Source organism: Haliotis rufescens, unplaced genomic scaffold, assembly GCF_023055435.1.
Source record: "Haliotis rufescens isolate VD_foot unplaced genomic scaffold, xgHalRufe1.0.p SCAF_1, whole genome shotgun sequence".
Lineage (NCBI taxonomy): Eukaryota > Metazoa > Mollusca > Gastropoda > Lepetellida > Haliotidae > Haliotis > Haliotis rufescens.
The window spans coordinates 26541124-26559851 of record NW_025963779.1 but is presented as its reverse complement, the minus strand read 5'-3'; the positions used below and the strand labels follow the sequence as shown (position 1 = coordinate 26559851).

At 42.4% G+C, this 18728-nt stretch overlaps 1 protein-coding gene across 1 annotated transcript; it reads left to right on the top strand.

Annotated features, from left to right (window-relative positions):
- Nucleotides 1–295: 295 nt before the first annotated feature.
- LOC124131702 (calcium-activated chloride channel regulator 1-like) lies at nucleotides 296–16629 on the top strand. The gene is made up of 14 exons (XM_046495155.2): nucleotides 296–885; nucleotides 1205–1381; nucleotides 4079–4199; nucleotides 5291–5580; nucleotides 6148–6423; nucleotides 6734–6964; nucleotides 7288–7474; nucleotides 7980–8095; nucleotides 8479–8604; nucleotides 10643–10747; nucleotides 11146–11419; nucleotides 13120–13284; nucleotides 13831–14040; nucleotides 15290–16629. Exons 1-14 carry the CDS (start codon nucleotides 736–738, stop codon nucleotides 15859–15861), a joined length of 3000 nt encoding a protein of 999 aa, XP_046351111.2. The 5' UTR covers nucleotides 296–735; the 3' UTR covers nucleotides 15862–16629.
- The last annotated feature ends 2099 nt before the right edge of the window (nucleotides 16630–18728 follow it).

Sequence of the window (18728 nt, the reverse complement as noted above, 5' to 3'; positions counted from 1 at the left end):
ATATTCAAACGCAGAGTTTCATTTTCACAGTCTGAATACGATGTTAACACACATCAGGTTTTTCCACCAGGGTGAAGGTATATGTTTGTAACACGACAAAGCTGATGTTGAATACACCGTGGGTAGTTATACGTTATGACACATTCACGAATTTGGACACACCACCATGACTCCACTGTGGGGATGTCAAATTTCGTAACGGTAAGCGGCTCCGAGGTATGACTTCCTGGTTGTATAGAAAATGACGCACCGAGAACCGAGAATGTACACGACGTTTAGTTCTCCCTGATGGCGCATACACTGTTCACAAGGCTCTTTGTCCCTGATCGCGCATACACTGTTCACAAGGGGCCCACCGTTTTGATTCGCATGACATGATAACCTCGTATGCAGAGTGAATAACACGATTAAAGCTTCTCAATCTCATTTTAGTACTTGGTTGTCATTGTCCCTGATGCACGCCGAATGACGATACATCAGTGCAGATTGTGTTCGCGAAACCTTACACCATTACATCTATACTGAGATTCTGGCAGCCTCTGTCTGCAGGTGCGCTTTTCATTTATGCAGTGAATTCAGTCCCATTCTGCTCACCAAGGCCTGGATTACGTTGATGGCATGGCTTATGTTGAAGGCCTTACAATTGTGTGCATGTAAATTTGGAAATATTGTCCTCTGAGTTGAACAATTCGGCAATAATTTTATTTTGCAATTTCTTTCTTTTACGAAATAACTATGAAAGTATATTGCATATTCCGTGCGATACTTATTGTTGTGCATATTGGAGGAATAGAATGTGTGGAATTCAAGAACAATGGATATGAACTCGTAGTGGCAATACACAGAGACACTCCAGAGAACCTCAACATCATCTCTGAGCTACAGGTAAGGTGTGATCTTTCTCTCCATAATGCATTACTACCTATTTACACAATCCATCTCAGAGTCATTTGCATTGGAATCCTGAAGCCCACGTTTCCCAAATGAACTGTTAAGCTTTAAGTCCATTACTTCCATACGCAGCTCAAATTTTCGTATTCACGTCGCTAGTTTGCTATTATTTTCTTATTTTAGCATGTGCGTTTGATGAATATTTTATGTTAGCTGTTACGTTGTGTGCAGTATTACCACGATCTTTCCTGATTCCTAATCGTATCCTTCACGACCCTTTCCTGTCAAAACATAATTCATGATGTTATTGTAGACCATGTTAACCTCTGCCTCGGACTACCTGTACACTACAACCCGGAAGTACACCTACATACGACGTGTGACCATCTTAGTACCAGACACGTGGGGGAGACAATCGTCCTGGAAAGACGAAGGGGAGATAACCTTTACTGATGCAGATATCAGAGTTGACTCGTCACATCCAGCATGGGTAGGTCAACCTATTGGAATATGTGACAAGTTGTACCCGACTGTCGTTCATTCATAGATTGAAATAACGTTAGGTCCTTTGTCCAAGTGACCCACCTCGCACTGACAGAGAAAGCAAGACTGTCTGATGTTGGATACAGGTTAACCGAGTTGTATTGAAGATCATTTGCAAGCGTTGCTCCAATGTTGTTGAGTTGCTATTCTCGCTCACAGTCTCATCCAATGCTCACGAAGCCCACACACTGTGTTTCGTCTCCCTGGATACACGATTTTACTAAAAATATTGTTCGCAATAGAGTAAATATAAAACTACAACACCAGAGAATGACCACCGAGTATCCGCCGAAACAGATTTCCTTTGGGCGTAACAAGGTGAAATGTCTTTGAAAATTATATGAATGGATCACTGAATGTCAGTGATGACACCAGGTGTTTACGAAAACTGTAAGTATGTTCTACCCTACCGCTAACACCCGCCACTCGTACAGTTTGTTTGTTGATTGTCGCCGCAAAGCTGACTCCTGCCACGAATTAATTCGAATTAAACTCGTGATCCTCAATAATTGAGAATGGACCTTCGTGAGAGTCCTGAAAATGTAACCTTGTCGCTAGGACCCCCGAACATAAAATATTGTCATAAGCGTGATTATAACATATTCACAGAAAATAGATTGGTAAGACTTCCGCACGTATCTTCCCCTCAAAATCATATATAGTTGGAAGAAACAGGAGGAGTCTTTCCAGTACATTAAAAAAAATGTTTAAGAAGTATAATGTATGTTCTGGATTTTTCGCCACTCTACAATGTTCTCCATTAAATTGATCCCGCTTTTGTCACAGTTTCTCATCTCAGTAAGTTTACATTGAGAGACTCATCACCTCTTGGCCCTCTAAGGTGCTGATGTGATTAGGTTTTAATGTAGTGTTCGTGTTCGTGTCCATGACAACCAACAACACTTCTATGTATGTTACGTGGTGCAGACATAAATACTGTGAATGTGACATATAGGTTGCTATCAAGCTGTTTCACTTCACGGTCTGGTGCCCCGACCTAACTCGTATTGTGCTGGTAATACACAGCCTTGCAAAAACCTAGTTTTACAACGGAAATTACGGATAAATTACAGTATAATAATTCAAATAAACTTAGACAATTGCATGTGCAAATCTGAAATGCTACAAGGAAATAATTCTCGCCTGGCATCGACAAAAATCAGTGCCAGATTGACCAGATAGCCTTAATAAAAATATAGCATGACAATCCTGCATAGGTAATGATCCCTAAATCCCTTTGGTTTAGATGCCTAAAGCTTTGATTGATTTTATGCAACTGGTATTCTTTCATCTATATTTGAAGACATTTATGTGGATCGAAGTGTGAGTGAGTTTGGTTTAATGACAGGAAATTCAGTTATCACAGCGCGTCGGCTTGGTGTGAGAGGACGACACGAAGTGACTAATGGGCGGAACTCTACAGTATGGCGGGAATTGCGGTACCTAGGATGACTGGGTCACCCGTGTCCCCTGCACATTGAGGATTGTATATCATCTTGCTATGCCAAGACATGCCTTATGCATTTACAGGCATATACGTGTTAAGTTATACGGTGTTCAGACACCCCACCCCCACCCCACCCATAACCAAAAAAAAATAAGAAAAATAAAACAAATAAAAAATAAAAAATAAATCTAAATCTAAATACGTGGCAAGACAAAGATGAATTTGAAGAAGGTAATGGAAGCCAATTCTGAGCACTGGTGTCGAAAATTCATCTGTCATCGGATTATTCTGAAGTTGCATACAATTTTAAAACTGTTTATCACATTCCATTGTAATGGTATATCAAGTTACTCGGCGCTTTGCCTGGGACGGTTTAGAGATAGCGTTACCCCGACAACAGCGTGGGGTTCACTGAAGCAAACCTGTACACAATGTCACGCTCATGTCGACGAGGGAGCATCTCCATTGTATGATAGGTAACGATTCAAACTGCAGTGACCTGAGACGAGGATGAGGCGAAATACTGTACTGTAATGAGTCTAAACGACAGACTTACAGTATACGAAAAGATTCAACCCTGAGTAGAGTAGCTAGAGTAGCTTAATTGCGTCGTTTCATTTCATAGTGCTTACGGCCATTTGCACAGTTGTGTGTTAAAATGGAACAAAGAAACTGCGGATATCACAAGCAGATTGTCTGAACAGAATAACTTGAAATCTTAACACAGAAAATACACATCTTGTTATGTAAATAAAGACATTTATTTGCCCTAGCAAGTGGAGACTCCGTTCTTATCGTCACTATCATATATAAGCAACATTTATCGTAAACAAAATTGTAGATCTTGAAGCATGTATTAATAACTTGTTTGTTATAACAGACACACAAACAATACGAATACAGTGAACTACGTTTATAACGAACACGTTTATAACGAACTGACGGATATAACGAATTGTTTTTAGTGCCCGTAATTTGCTGAATATATGCTCTATATAATATGCTTATAACGAACTACGGTTAAAACGAACTAAAATTAGTGTTCCCATTGTGTTCGGTTTAACCGTAGTTTACTGTAATTCATAAATATATCGAGAACTATGGAAATGTGTAGTAAAAATAACATCAGTATCGACACCAGTTTTGGAAAATGACGGGCGTAATGGTAGTACATATGCATCACCATGTATCTTTCAGGGCAATACTCCCTACACGTTTCAACCCGGGCAGTGTGGGGAGCCAGGCCGCTATATCCTCCTGACGTCCGAGTACGTGCTGGACAATGGAATCAATCGTGTCTTTAATTATGGGGATGCTGGTAGGTACAGTGGTGCCATATAGAACCAACACCGTCCTTTGTAATGCTTCAACAGTTATCTACCAACACACTGAACATGGAAAATGTGCTAATAGCAGCAAACCACAGTGTTATTGTTTTCAGTACACGATTCACGTTATTTAGATTCTTGGAAACTACAATGTATTGCTCAATGCATATTCTATATTTTTTCAGAGAATTTTTTTATGGGTTTGTTAAACGACGTCAAAATTTGACATGCATGAAACATTCTGGAGATAAGAAAAATACAGTATTCATAATTTTGCATTCTCACATCTTCTCGAAGCAAGGCTGTTAACTGACTGTCAAGTCCGATTTCCATCCTTGCCGAACTTGGCTGGAATTTCTGGGCTCGGTCATAGCGTCACCAGTGACTATTACGAGCTATGTCCCTTCTATGTCCCTACCATTGACCAGTCAGATTCCACAACAAAATGGCGGCGCCCAGCGAAGACGATTGGGTCGATAATCACGGGACTTACTTCGCAAAGTGCATCAAATCAAGTGAGCATGAATAGATTTGAAAAAAAAAATATCTGTTGACGCTAAGTTGACGGTACACATGCCTTGCAAATCCTGCAATCGGCAGAAATCTGCACGGCAGTTTTCGAACCGGATGTTGATTTTGATTGTACTGTGCATAAACTCGTTAGTCCAGCCAAAATATGGCTCCATAATTCCAGCCTAGTTCGGCAAGGGTGTAAACTGGACGTTTATAGTCAGTTAACTCCCTTCCCTCCCATAGAAAAATGTGATTTTCTTCACAACCATTGATACATGGAATATTACAATTACTGTTGCACAAATCGCATTGTTTCAAATGCACTGACAATTACGTGTATGCCATGTATCAATAAAGGCCACATATTGACCTGTACATTCATAAAATAATCGATAACTGTTGGATAATCAAAAACAACACTGAAAAAAGTAAGTTAACTTTTGAAAAGATTTAAGATATTAACATAACAATGCCTAATCAGGGTTTGGGGGTTGGAGGTGTGTTTGAGAAGGTTAATGTGGACGTGGGTCCGCCATGTGTCCAAATAATTCCAATTCCCTATTTCAAGGTCGTACATTGGTCCATGAGTTTGCCCACCTACGGTTTGGAGTCTTTGACGAATACGGCATTCCTGGCAGCGACGTCCACCCAGTGGGGTACATCGACGACACATCAACAACCCTCCGTCCCACCGCCTGCTCCACTGACATCACAGGGGACTTCGTCGATGTCGTCAAGGACGCCGGCTGTGCACCAGTCAGCACCACCAAGCTGTTGAATGACGATTGTGCATTCCTTCCAAGTTCCTACATGAACAGGGCAACGTCATCCGTGATGTACGCACAGTTTCTAAAGGAGGTAGGGACACTGTTGACTTCTCAGCATTGATAGTGCCTCGCGTGTTCTTGTTAAGAGTGGAAGAGTTTATAAATGTTGAAAGACTCGGAACTAAGAACATTATTTCACTCAGGACCGATAATCCTTAATTAATCGTTGCTCGGCTGGGAACGCCTAGAAGGGTTACAACCAGTAGTTGTGTCACGAAAATTATATGTTAATTTAGAAATATTTTATCAAGGTAAAGCGTTACACTGTTGTATGCTCTCTGGTTTAAAGTCGTCATGTAATTTGACTGTTATTGATCGTGGCGTTAAATAACAAATTTGTATGTGGTTCAGTGAGGTTTTTGTGGGTTTAACACCACTTACTTCATACTCAGTTATATCACGGCTTCTTCTTCTTGGCTGATAACGTTAACGTATCATCGTGCTCCGATGGCGTGGATCATTTCCTTGCATTCAGTTACTGGTTTGCATGACACAGGCTCCGTTATTGAAACGACAAATTAGACCACTTGGCCCCCAGTGACCACACATGCATTAATTCATCGTCTTATATAAATCAGCATGTTTGTCCTGATTCTAGGTGGTTAATTTCTGTGAAAGCAACCCTGAAAGTGGTCGATTGGATTTGAAGCATAATCCAAATGCCCCGAACAGGCATAACAAAATGTGCAATGAAAGAGGAACTTGGGATATCATCCGGGAACATCCAGACATAAAGGGACGTAACCCCGTTGATGTTAGCAACAGAAACCCGCAGTTCAGTGTTGTCTATCGTCAGAAGGAAGCAGTTGGCAACACCACAGTTTGCGGGCGGAGATTTGTATTCGTCTTAGATGTCTCTGGTTCAATGACTGGCGTAAGTAACGTTACATCTAACAGTAACTCCATGTAAACGTTGTTTCTTATTTTCATGTTTTAAACAAGTGCTAAATAGAAATTGAAAAATATTTTTAAAAGTATTGCTAAGTTCACAAACTCCTCTTCGGAATAACGGGCTGTCGGGTAGCCTAGTGGTTAAAGCGTTCGCTCGTCACGCCGAAGACCCGGGTTCGATTCCCGACATGGGTACAATGTGTGAAGCCCATTTCTGGTGTCCCCCGCCGTGATATTGCTGGAATATTGCTAAAAGCGGCGTAAAATCTCACCCACTCACTCACTCACTTCAGAATAACAGATACTTCAGGCTGCGTCAGATGGCAGACAAGGTCATCCGAGACGTCCTCCCAGAGGGAACTGAAGCTGGAATTGTAGTCTTCTCCTCCAGAGCATCAGTGATGGCCCCAATGAGATTTATCACTTCTCCCTCGGACAGAGAGGCGCTAACTCAGGAGCTGCCCCAACTGCAAAACTTCGGGGGCAGCACAGCCATCGGATTAGGCCTTCTCAAAGCTATAGAGGTACCGAAACGTATGAAAGTCAGGATATAGCTTAAGTCAACTTCGGTGTATGAATGACCAGAGTGTTTAATACATGTATCTTAATACGTTTTGCAAGTGATGTTGTAAAAAAATTTATCGCAATCGGACATTTGGTATCTCTTGAGACCAACAGTGGATACTCGGGTAGGGTCGGGTAATAGGTGGGTGGGTACCCAGGTAGTAAATTTGGACTCGTCCCAGGCCTACTCGATGGACATCAAATTTGAATTATCATCCCGCTTATTCCGTCCTGAATTGGTCAAATGTTTACGGTTGACACATTTCTGATTGTTATATTTCAGTTACTGGAGTCAAACGCTAAATCAGCAGAGAACGGACGGATATTTCTCATCACTGATGGGGGTGAAAACGTCAATCCTAGTGTACGCTCCATATGGACTAACATCACAAGAAAGCAGGTTGTGGTGCATACTGTCGCCTACAGTGACGATGCTGCACCAATACTACGACCTCTCTCTGAACTCACTGGCAAGTAGTAGCAAACAGACATTGACTTGACATGTTCATGGTAGAGGTAAAAATGTACCTGAGTATTAGGTGTATATTATCCACGTTGCCAATGGTCAAGTATTGCTGGGGGCACGGATGGCCCAGTCGTCTAAGGCGCCGCGATTCCCTGTGCAGAGTTGCGTCCCTTCGGCACGCCAGAAACCTATGATTGTGAATTCGAATCCCGGTTCGCCCCGATTATGTTTCTAGGTTTGTCAGCACCATACCCGTGCTCGTTGGTTTCACCGAAGTGGTAAACGTCCGAGACCTGCATCACTTCGGGCTTTCCTCCCACATTAAGCTGACATGCCGTGATTAACTGGAATACTGTTAAAAGCGGCGTTAAACCCAATTCACTCACTCAAGTATTGTTGCATTTATATAATCATGTATTCTAATGAAGTGTTAGTGTTAGTGAGTATGATATTACGTCCCTTTAAGTAATATTCCAACATATCACGGCTACAATAACGTTGTGTTGTAGGAGGCCAGTATTCCTTCTTTGACGAGAGTTCCAGTTCGACAGCCCTTGAGGGAGCAGCGGAGAGGCTTCTCGAAGATGTCAGTGTCTGCGAGCAAGAAGCGGATTCAGCTGTTGAGGTATATGTACTGAACATATGTTTGCGTGCGTGCATGCGTGCGTGCATGTGTGGCTGCTTGTACTTGTCCGGACTGATGCCGATTTATAGTGCTAGCCCACTGAGATACCATGCCGCAGTTTAAAATGAATACTCCACTCAGATACAGTATACTGACCCCGAGCCGACCAGTCCTTGTTTTGGCCCCTTAATGCCGAGCGCTAGACAGGGTAACAACAAGTACCATCTTTTTACGTCTTTTGGTATGGCGAACCCCGGACCTTCCGGTCTCCGGGCGGACGCTTTACCTCTAGATCTAATTCAGAAGTTATATTATAAATAAATATGTCTTAACTCATACCTACATTTTTGCCAAACGATTTCTCATTTGTTTTTATTAATCAGATTGACCGCCATGCCATACTTTTGAACTCGGCGTTGTCAACGTACGAACGGACGATCTTGATTGACTCCACCATCGGGAACAACACACTGTTCGTCTTTACTCTTTCGATACTTGCTCAAACAGAGGTAATGTTGTATCAGTTATTTGTTCCATCTGGATAGCGTTGGGGATTGGTGAGGTGAGGTGAAATTGGGTTTAAAGTCGCGTCCAAGATTATTGCACTTATATAGCGACATGCATGCACGTGTGTGTGTGTGTGTGTTAGGGGGGGGGGGGGGGGGGGGGGGGGGGGGGGTCTGCTGGTACTAGTCCGGACTGATGCCGATTAATAGTGCAAGCTCACTGAGATACCATGCCGCCGTTTTAACATGAATACCCCACTCAGACACAGTATACTGACTCCGAGCCGACCAGTCCTTGTTTTAGCCCCTAATGCCGAGCGCCAGACAGGGTAACAACAAGTACAATCTTTTAACGTCTTTTGGTACGACGTGGCCGGGGATCGGACCCCGTACCTTCCGCTCTCCGGGCGGACGCTCCACCTCTAGACCACGGAGGCGGTCTGCGTTGGGGATAATCCACCACATGAAACGTTGACATACACATTTTGTTTGCTTACCAGTAACATATGCCACAGAAGAATTGAGATATGTCTTAAAGAAATACGTATCTTGTAAAAACTACCACTGCAGGTGTTAATGAATATCTTGTCTCTAGTCAGATTTACTTTCTTCAACAAACAAACACTGTAAATGGGTCCGGGCAGAGCAGTAGAGAAGGGGTCGCATTTGCGAGGATCTTCTCAAAACCTTTAACAAAACCCTATTGAAACCGCCATCACGTTCTGATTTGCTGCTGTCAGAATCGACTGACATTGATCCTATTGACGCCTCAACATCTGGCTATATCCAATTCACAACCTTCGTCACACATCTTAGCTACGTGGGGACACGGGTGGCACTGTCGTCTGAGGCGCTGCGATTTGCTGTGCAGAGTTGTGCCTCTTGGGCACGCCAGAAACCTATGGTTGTGGGTTCGAATCTCGGTTCGCCCCGATTATGTTTCTAGGTTTGTCAGCAGCATACCCGTGCTCGTGGGTTTCACCGAAGTGGTAAACATCTGAGACCTGCATCACTTCGGGCTTTCCTCCAACATTAAGCTGACACGCCGTGGTATAACTGGAATAATGTTAAAAGCGGCGTTAAACCCAACTCACTCACTTACTCACTCTTAGCTACGTCTCGACCATTACCTGATCAGACAGTTTGAAGGATGAACGGTGCTCAAACATTTTGTTCAGCATTTAAGTCGGAATCGTACAGCGGACTCTGCTTGTTTGTCACTTCAGTAACATCACATTTTACATTCTATCAGCTCTTTTCTAAAGGATTCACATCACATGGTAAGATTACAAGCTTATGTGTCTGTGACATTGATACTTCATGCACCTGTAGCTCATATACCTGCTTGGTGTCATATACCTATTGTTGGGAAGCAATCAAAGCAGGTCAAGCAAGTTACACTTTGGTGTGGGGATCTCTCCGTGTGGGTAGTGTTCACTGTGATAGGGTCCATTATCCATTACAAGACAGTGTTCCAGGTAAAGAAGGTATCGTTGATCCACTCCAGGAATACAATGCCGTTTATTTCGGTGTTATCATTGGCACTGATTCAGAATTTTCACGGGAGTCAAGTCAAAAGATAAAACTAAGAATCATATTATTAAATATAAACATATGCACATAAAATTATTGTATATGTGTAGATTTTGGCCAATGGGTGAAGGGGTTCAGCAAATTGGTCCCCACTGTTCTTATGGGCCTGTGACAGTCCCTGTTTGTGTTATTCTTCGCCTTTGTTCTAAATACCACAGCAAAACGAAACACAGCTTGTGGTACGATACGTCCCTCACCCACAGAAAACTTTGGCCCCCGACCCACTAGGTACCCACTTCCAGCTAACATGATGATATGTGGAGAATTTGCAATGTGATTCATATCATAATATTATCATGCCCAACCCAGTTTAATGTAACTGAAACAAACATGGCCGTACGTATATATTCCTTAGTTTGCATTTTACAACTTGTTTGGTCATCAATGGCACATCACATACCATCACAATCAAATAGACCATATTGCATTCCATGGCGCTTTGTTGCAGGTCAGCATTAAAGATCCCTTGGGGAATGTCCAAAACCAGGTTTCACCAACATACAGCAAGGACAAAGCTCTCAACATCATCCGGTTCCTCATTCCTCTGGCCCAGGTATGTACAGTACACTACGGTTAAGACGAACTCAAAGGGACCACTAATTTTAGTGCGTCATAACTGTAGTTCGTTATAAGCATATATGGAGCATTTATACAGCAAATGGCCGGCACCAAAAACATCTCCGTCATTTCGTTATAAGCGTATTCGTTATAAACGTAGTTTACTGTACAAGCATTTTGCGAAATTCCGCAAGATATTGGTAAGTACTTATGGACAGTAGCATGCATGTGTTTGGTCTAATGTAAGCATGAGTGACTTTTTGTGATAATTCAGAAATAGATTGATAATTCTGTAGCTACCCCTATGATAAAGTGTGAATCTGGGAGAAAAACTGGTTTAAATGTACGTTATTGACTGTCAGCTGTCAATATGTGTGCATTTTTCACTCTCAGGCTGGGAGATGGACGTACAGCCTGAAACGTGGGTCAAACTCCGATGAGTCCGTTGTGGGCGTGGTCAAGTCTCACCCACGTGTCGGAGCCCTTCCCTATGAGGTGGAGACGTGGATAAGCTCAAAGGAGTACAACTATTCAGCAGGCAGTGGGGTTGTTTTGTACACCTACACCCACCAAGGGTACTCTCCCATCATCAGAGCCAAGGTGGACGTCACGGTATCCCGAGCAGGAGAAGCTCCCTTCAATGTGACCCTGGAGGACAACGGACGAAGTAAGTGCGATGAACCCGCGTTAATCCGGACAGAGTAAGAGCAGTGAACCTCGTTAATCCGGACAGAGTAAGAGCAGTGAACCTCGTTAATCCGGACAGAGTAAGAGCAGTGAACCTCGTTAATCCGGACAGAGTAAGAGCAGTGAACCTCGTTAATCCGGACAGAGTAAGAGCAGTGAACCTCGTTAATCCGGACAGAGTAAGAGCAGTGAACCTCGTTAATCCGGACAGAGTAAGAGCAGTGAACCTCGTTAATCCGGACAGAGTAAGTGCAGTGAACCGCCGTTAATCCGGACAGAGTAAGAGCAGTGAACCTCGTTAATCCGGACAGAGTAAGTGCAGTGAACCGCCGTTAATCCGGACAGAGTAAGTGCAGTGAACCTCGTTAATCCGGACAGAGTAAGTGCAGTGAACCGCCGTTAATCGGGACAGAGTAAGAGCAGTGAACCTCGTTAATCCGGACAGAGTAAGTGCAGTGAACCGCCGTTAATCCGGACAGAGTAAGTGCAGTGAACCTCGTTAATCCGGACAGAGTAAGAGAAGTGAACCTCGTTAATCCGGACAGAGTAAGTGCAGTGAACCGCCGTTAATCCGGACAGAGTAAGTGCAGTGAACCTCGTTAATCCGGACAGAGTAAGTGCAGTGAACCTCGTTAATCCGGACAGAGTAAGTGCAGTGAACCGCCGTTAATCCGGACAGAGTAAGTGCAGTGAACCGCCGTTAATCCGGACAGAGTAAGAGCAGTGAACCTCGTTAATCCGGACAGAGTAAGTGCAGTGAACCGCCGTTAATTCGGACAGAGTAAGTGCAGTGAACCTCGTTAATCCGGACAGAGTAAGTGCAGTGAACCGCCGTTAATCCGGACAGAGTAAGTGCAGTGAACCTCGTTAATCCGGACAGAGTAAGTGCAGTGAACCGCCGTTAATCCGGACAGAGTAAGAGCAGTGAACCTCGTTAATCCGGACAGAGTAAGTGCAGTGAACCGCCGTTAATCCGGACAGAGTAAGTGCAGTGAACCTCGTTAATCCGGACAGAGTAAGAGCAGTGAACCTCGTTAATCCGGACAGAGTAAGTGCAGTGAACCGCCGTTAATCAGGACAGAGAAAGAGTTTTGAAAACGCGTTAATCTGGACAGAGTAAGAGCAGTAAGTCACCGTTAATCCGGACAGAGTAAGTGCAGTAAAACCTCGTTAATCCGGACAGAGTAAGTGCAGTTAAACCTCGTTAATCCGGACAGAGTAAGTGCAGTAAAACCTCGTTAATCCGAAAAGCGTAAGTGCAGTGAAACCTTGTCAATCCCGGTTCGCCCCGATTATGTTTCTAGGTTTGTCAGCACCATACCCGTGCTCGTGGTTTTCACCGAAGTGGAAAACTTCTGAGACCCGCATCACTTCGGGCTTTCCTCCCACATTAAGCTGACACGCCCGTGATACAACTGGAATACTGTTAAAAGCGGCGTTAAATCCAACTCACTCACTCACGAATAATCGGGATGGTTTCTCTGGTGTTGACGTTTTATATTCGTTTAACATTAATATGGATAACATATAAGAAAACATGTTGGTAGCAGGTTAGATTTGAACAACAACTTCCTCTGCAGCTTGGCTATATACACGCAGGTGTTATGTTGTCCTAATTACGATGACATTAAATTTCTTTGAAGTTAAGTTATTTCATGTGACAATTTCTCTTTCTCGTAGACCCCGACAACACAGCCAACGACGGTGTGTACAGCAACTACCTACTCGGCTTCAAGTCCAACTCCCGTTACTCTATGGAGGTTAGGGTGGAGTCGGTGGAGGGACAGACAGTCATCATCAAAGCTGGAAATGCACTTTCTGGAAGAGCCCTCTCAGTTTACCAGAGTAAGAACTTTCATTATTTATAACAAATTTACAACACATTAATAAGAAATGTTATATTTGGGCTAACACTGCCTCAGTAAAGTACAAATTGTAGTTCTTTTGGGGGGTTGAGTAACATCCGGGATTCGAATCCGCACTTTCAGAATGAGACACCATCCATGTTTAACTGCGGCATCTTTCCACAGTGGGCAGGGGCGGTGGGATAGCTTAGTGGTTAAAGCGTTCGCTCGTCACGACGAATACCCGGGTTCGAATCCCCACATGGGTACATTATGTGAAGCCTATTTCTGGTGTCCCCCGCCGTGATATTGCTGGAATATTGCTAACGGCGGCGTAAAAACATACTCACTCACTTCTCAGTGGACTAGGAGCACAAAACCGGCAAAAGTCCGGATTCGTAGCCACACACGTGCATGCACGTCGCTATAAATGTGAAATAATCTTAAACGCGACGTGAGACCACTTTTTTACCCCACCTCACCCTGATATTAAAACTGCTAGTGTTCAACTGATGATCACCTGAATATACCGATGTCTGTTTCCCAGATAGCACAGCCCCAGTGGTGTACGAGCCGGTGGACGGCTTCAGCAGAACAACGTCACCTGGCGCAATAGATATCCAAGGTTATGACCCCTTAGTTGATCAACTGGATCCGGGTCGGGTCACTGACCTTGACATCAGCGTAGTGAACAGAAACAGAAGAACCATCGCTATCACCTGGACAGCCACTGGGGATGATCTTAATGTTGGCACTGGTAAGTGGAGCGTGGCTTGAGGATGTAGAGATTTTTTTAATGTTAGCCCAGGTAGGTGAAGGGTTGAGTTGGAAGGGATGGGATGGGATGGGGTGGGATGGGAAGGGATGGGATGGGGTGGGGTGGGATGGGATGGGGTGGGATGGGATTGGATGGGATGGGATGGGATGGGATGGGATGGAATGGGATGGAATGGGATGGGGTGGGATGGGATGGGGTGGGATGGGATGGGATGGGGTGGGGTGGGGTGGGATGGGATGGGATGGGATGGGGTTGGATGGGATTGGATGGGATGGGATGGGGTGGGGTGGGGTGGGGTGGGGTGGGGTTGGGAGGGGTGGGGATGATGGGATAATCTTATGTTGTCCCAGATAAGCGCTGAATTGGGATGTTGTCGAGAAGATTATCCCCATAATGGTATAGATAACTTCTTAATACTGACCTTTTAGATACCTTACCACTGACATCACTACCTGGGGTGTGGCGCTAGGGGCATCAGCGAACGCTAGGTTTCTCCTGGGTCTCTCCCCTGACTCTTAACAGTTTCATGACCATCTACAGGTGGCATGACTGATTTCAGTAAAACGAGAGTATCCAGGAGACAGACCAATGTGGTGCAGGAGTGAACTATTTCCATCAATACTTCCGGGTTAATGGATGTTAGGCCAAACTGGTCACTGTGTACACGGGTATCTAGAAACACTGGTTATTGATTAGAAGGCGTCCACGAAACAAAAAAATTATATCAGTGGAGTTCGGTATGAGGGTCGCTGAAGACTAACCTGTTAAAATCTTACGCTACATAAGATAATGACATTTTTTTAATGTTGATAATGAGATAGTAATTTGGGATATTTAAATTTGCTAATACTTGTTTGACAGTTTATGCCTGAGATGATATATGTATTTGAAGGTCACGTGCATGTTCTATTTGTGGCGGTCATGCGGGATGGATGGGAAAACTAGCATTTAACTCGTTATTATAGTCGTTAGAGTCCCAATATGGGTACAGGGTATTATAGCTGAAACGCTAAAAGCTCGAACACTCACTCTACAAACAACTACACGAAGCTCATATCTCGCTAAAACACTCTTATATATCATATACTTTATTTAGTTAAGTTTACCCGTAATTTAAAAAAGTTGAGATTCGGAAGGTATGGAATAAGTAAGTACACATATACACATTTAATACTGTGCAGATGGTTATCAAAAGATGCATTTAAAGTGTTTTTGATTTGTATTTCAGTTTCAAAATATGACATCAGAGTATCAAGTTCTTTTGATGCACTTCGTCAGAATTTCACGGCCTCCTACGAAATATCGAACAGCAACATTTTGAGCGGCAGCCTTACTGCACTTCAGTCAGGCTCGCAGCAAATGGTTCAGGTCGCGTTGCCTAGCGACCAGACAAGTAATTTCCACGTCATTGGTCTGAGAGCTGTGGATGACTCAAACAGAACGTCACTGATATCAAACCTGAGATCTGTAACATTTCAAGCAATCACAATTCCACAACGAACAACGACCACAACCACTACAACACAAAGGGCAGTCACCACCCCCACATCGCCCAGGAGGGGCCCAAGTCTCACATATAAACCATCAGATAATAATACATTGATTTTTGGAATTGCGTTTGGTGTAGGAGCAGCACTCATCATCCTTCTCATCATGATCATGTTTATTGTGTGTATTATACCTGGGCGTGAGCATGTGTCCACTAATTCTAAGCATGTTTCTCGTGAGGCTCATGTAGCACCGATGACAACATTGTCTAAGGTGCCTCAATATGCTAGGCAGAATTATTTTATCCCTTAGCCGTGCAGGATCCGCTTATCGTTGGTTCGAATTCAAGATTCGTATGATTTGTTAGTACTATAATACATACTCGTGGATTAGTTGTGATACGACCAAAGCGGTAGACCTGCGTCATTTCAAATTGAGGTTACACGCCCTGATGGAGCTTAACTATTGTTGCAAAGAGGAGTTACTCGGCGTTATAGCCACTCACCTACTCCTATAGCTACTGGCGGTTATATTTTATTGCTGCTTGTTTCACAATTGATTGCATACCACGTTGCTCAGTTGATCCATGACAATCAAAAATATATCACATTATATTAACTACTAAGTATACACAGAAGTAAGAAATGTAATATAGAAATACTAATGATATACTGATGCAATCATTAATCCATGCACACGAAATATACATTCCATATCCTTGTGCTCAATAAACCAACTGGTGCTGTTAAGTACATCGGATTCAGTGGAAAGGGCCAACTCGAGTCTCTCAGAATACTAAGAAGCTGCAGTTGCGCCCCTTTTCTTTCAGAGGATCCGCTATTAGTGGTTTCGAAACCCACATTCTCCCTGATTTTGATCCTTGGTTTGTTTGCAAGCATGCTGTGCAGTAAACGTACGCTTCCCAAGAAGACAAATTTCAGCAATGAAAGTTGCCGCTTCAGGAGGGTTAATGTATGTTTCTCTCAGGACAAACGATGACAGTGACGCAGAATATCAAGGAGTGAATGAGATATCATATGTTTGCGTGCTTTGTGTAGCCACAATAAAAATATTTCACCCGTGTTCGGTGGTTCAGTTATAAGACACATTACTTTACAAAAGGTGGGAATGCTATCTTTCAAATGTTTCCATTTAATCCATGTTATGTAATGTTTATGTTCGTACTCACAACTGCTTCTACGTTTTGTCTTCAATACCGTGAAAGTGAATAACTTATTGTTCCCTTGCTTATGTTGAAATTCATGTGCTGAGGTTTGGTTGTAGTAGTAGTAGCAGATGTAGTAGTAGTAGTAGAAGTAGTAGTAGAAGAAGTAGTAGCAGTAGTAGCGAATGTGGTAGTGGATATAACATTAGTAATAGTAGTAGTCGTCGTAGTAGTAGTAGTGGTAGTAGATGTAGTTGTAGTAGTAGTAGTAGTAGATGCGAATGTGGTAGTAGATGTAACATTAGTAATAGTAGTAGTCGTCGTCGTAGTAGTAGTGCTAGTAGATGAAGTAGTAGAAGCCGTAGTATCAGTAGGTAGTAACGGCAGCAGCAGCTGCAGATGAGGTTGTAGTAATAAGGTCGCTTAGTTAACTAGAAGTAGGATGTAAGCCCGTTTGCATATGTATAACGTGAAGACACTTTAGTTTGTAACAAATTGTTCCAAGAGAGATAACTCCACATCGTAAATGTTGAAAAAGACCCTATGTCAGTAAGAATGTCAGCACCTTCAGTTTTACTATCAGAATGTGATAGACATATGAAACTATCTCATGTATGCAAAGAAGGCTGCAGAGAGAAACAAAATTACAGCATTTGTGATTTCATTATTTATTCAGTAAAAGTAAAAAGATATGATAAAATATAACTGTACAACGACATAAGTTATGGTCACTTCTGTATTTCCATGGTCTTAGTTGTAAAATTAGCAAACTTCTATGTAATATTTGAAGAGCTTAGAGCTAAAAAGGGCTAAAATGCACTTTACCCTTTTTCATTTTATTGCATAAATAACATCTATGAGTTCTTGTCTACCTGTAGAAAAAATATTGAATGTTTTCATTGATGCGTTTTTGAAATATAGCTACTTAAAATTCTATAAAGGGCCAAAGTCAAGTTCCAAAAGGGCCAAATTTACTTTGCTAGATTTTAGCCCTTTTAGCTCTCATTTCCGTGTGTTGTTGAGACTTGTTGTCTGAGAGAGATTTTGAAAGTTTGGACACCTTATTATTGTACTTCAACTATTTCAACAAAGTTGGCATTAGTTTTAATCACTTAAAAGTACTTCAATAGCATGTGTTTGTACTTTCAGTTGTAGTTTATCAATCTCACATGTTAAATCCTATGCAAATGCCTAAGGATCAAAAAGGGCGAAAATACAGACATTGGCCCTTTCCACCCTTACACAAAATTTATTTAAGAACGTAAGTTTATTTCCTTTTTTGAATGTTTTTATAACAACATTTATATCTCTGCCGTCAGAATGCGCTAATGTCCAGAATTTGTCGATAAGAAAAAAGTTCATCAACATGCATGGTATTATGTGTTTTAAACAGACTCCACATGACATTGGCCCTTATGGCTCTAAGCTCTTCATTTATGAAAATGTAAAAGTATGTGTCAGAAATAACCGAGAACTGACGGAAATGTTTGAAAGTGAACTTGGAGTGAGACAAGGCTGCATACTAAGTCTTTTTTTGTTCTCATTTTTTTATAAATGAATTGGCAACAAAAATTCAAGATAAGTGTACAAATGGAATTCAACTACATCCTGATATGACACAATTATTTTTATTATTTGCGGACGATATTATATTATTCTCAAGTAGTATTGGCGGCTTACAGACACAAATTAACGAATTAGAAAAGTACTGTGATGAATGGAAATTAACTGTAAACAAAGATAAAACGAAGATCGTTGTTTTTAAAAATGGTGGGAAACTTGCTCAAAAGGAAAAATGGTTTTACAAAGGGGAACGCCTAGAAACTACCTCTTTCTACAAGTATTTAGGTGTATACTTTACAAATCATCTTAGTTGATCTATGCATGCAAAGCAAGCAATACAATAAAGGTATTAATTGGTGTGTTAAAATATATCTTTACTCTTGGGAATATTACTTACAAGTCGTTCTTCAAGATATTTGATTTAAAGATTAGTCCGATATTACTATATGGA

Coding starts and splice junctions, on each gene's coding strand:
- LOC124131702 (XM_046495155.2), top strand. CDS start 736: ATGAAAGTATATTGCATATTCCGTGCGATACTTATTGTTGTGCATATT. Junction 5,581..6,147: donor ACGCACAGTTTCTAAAGGAG/GTAGGGACACTG, acceptor TCCTGATTCTAG/GTGGTTAATTTCTGTGAAAG. Junction 13,285..13,830: donor AGCCCTCTCAGTTTACCAGA/GTAAGAACTTTC, acceptor TCTGTTTCCCAG/ATAGCACAGCCCCAGTGGTG.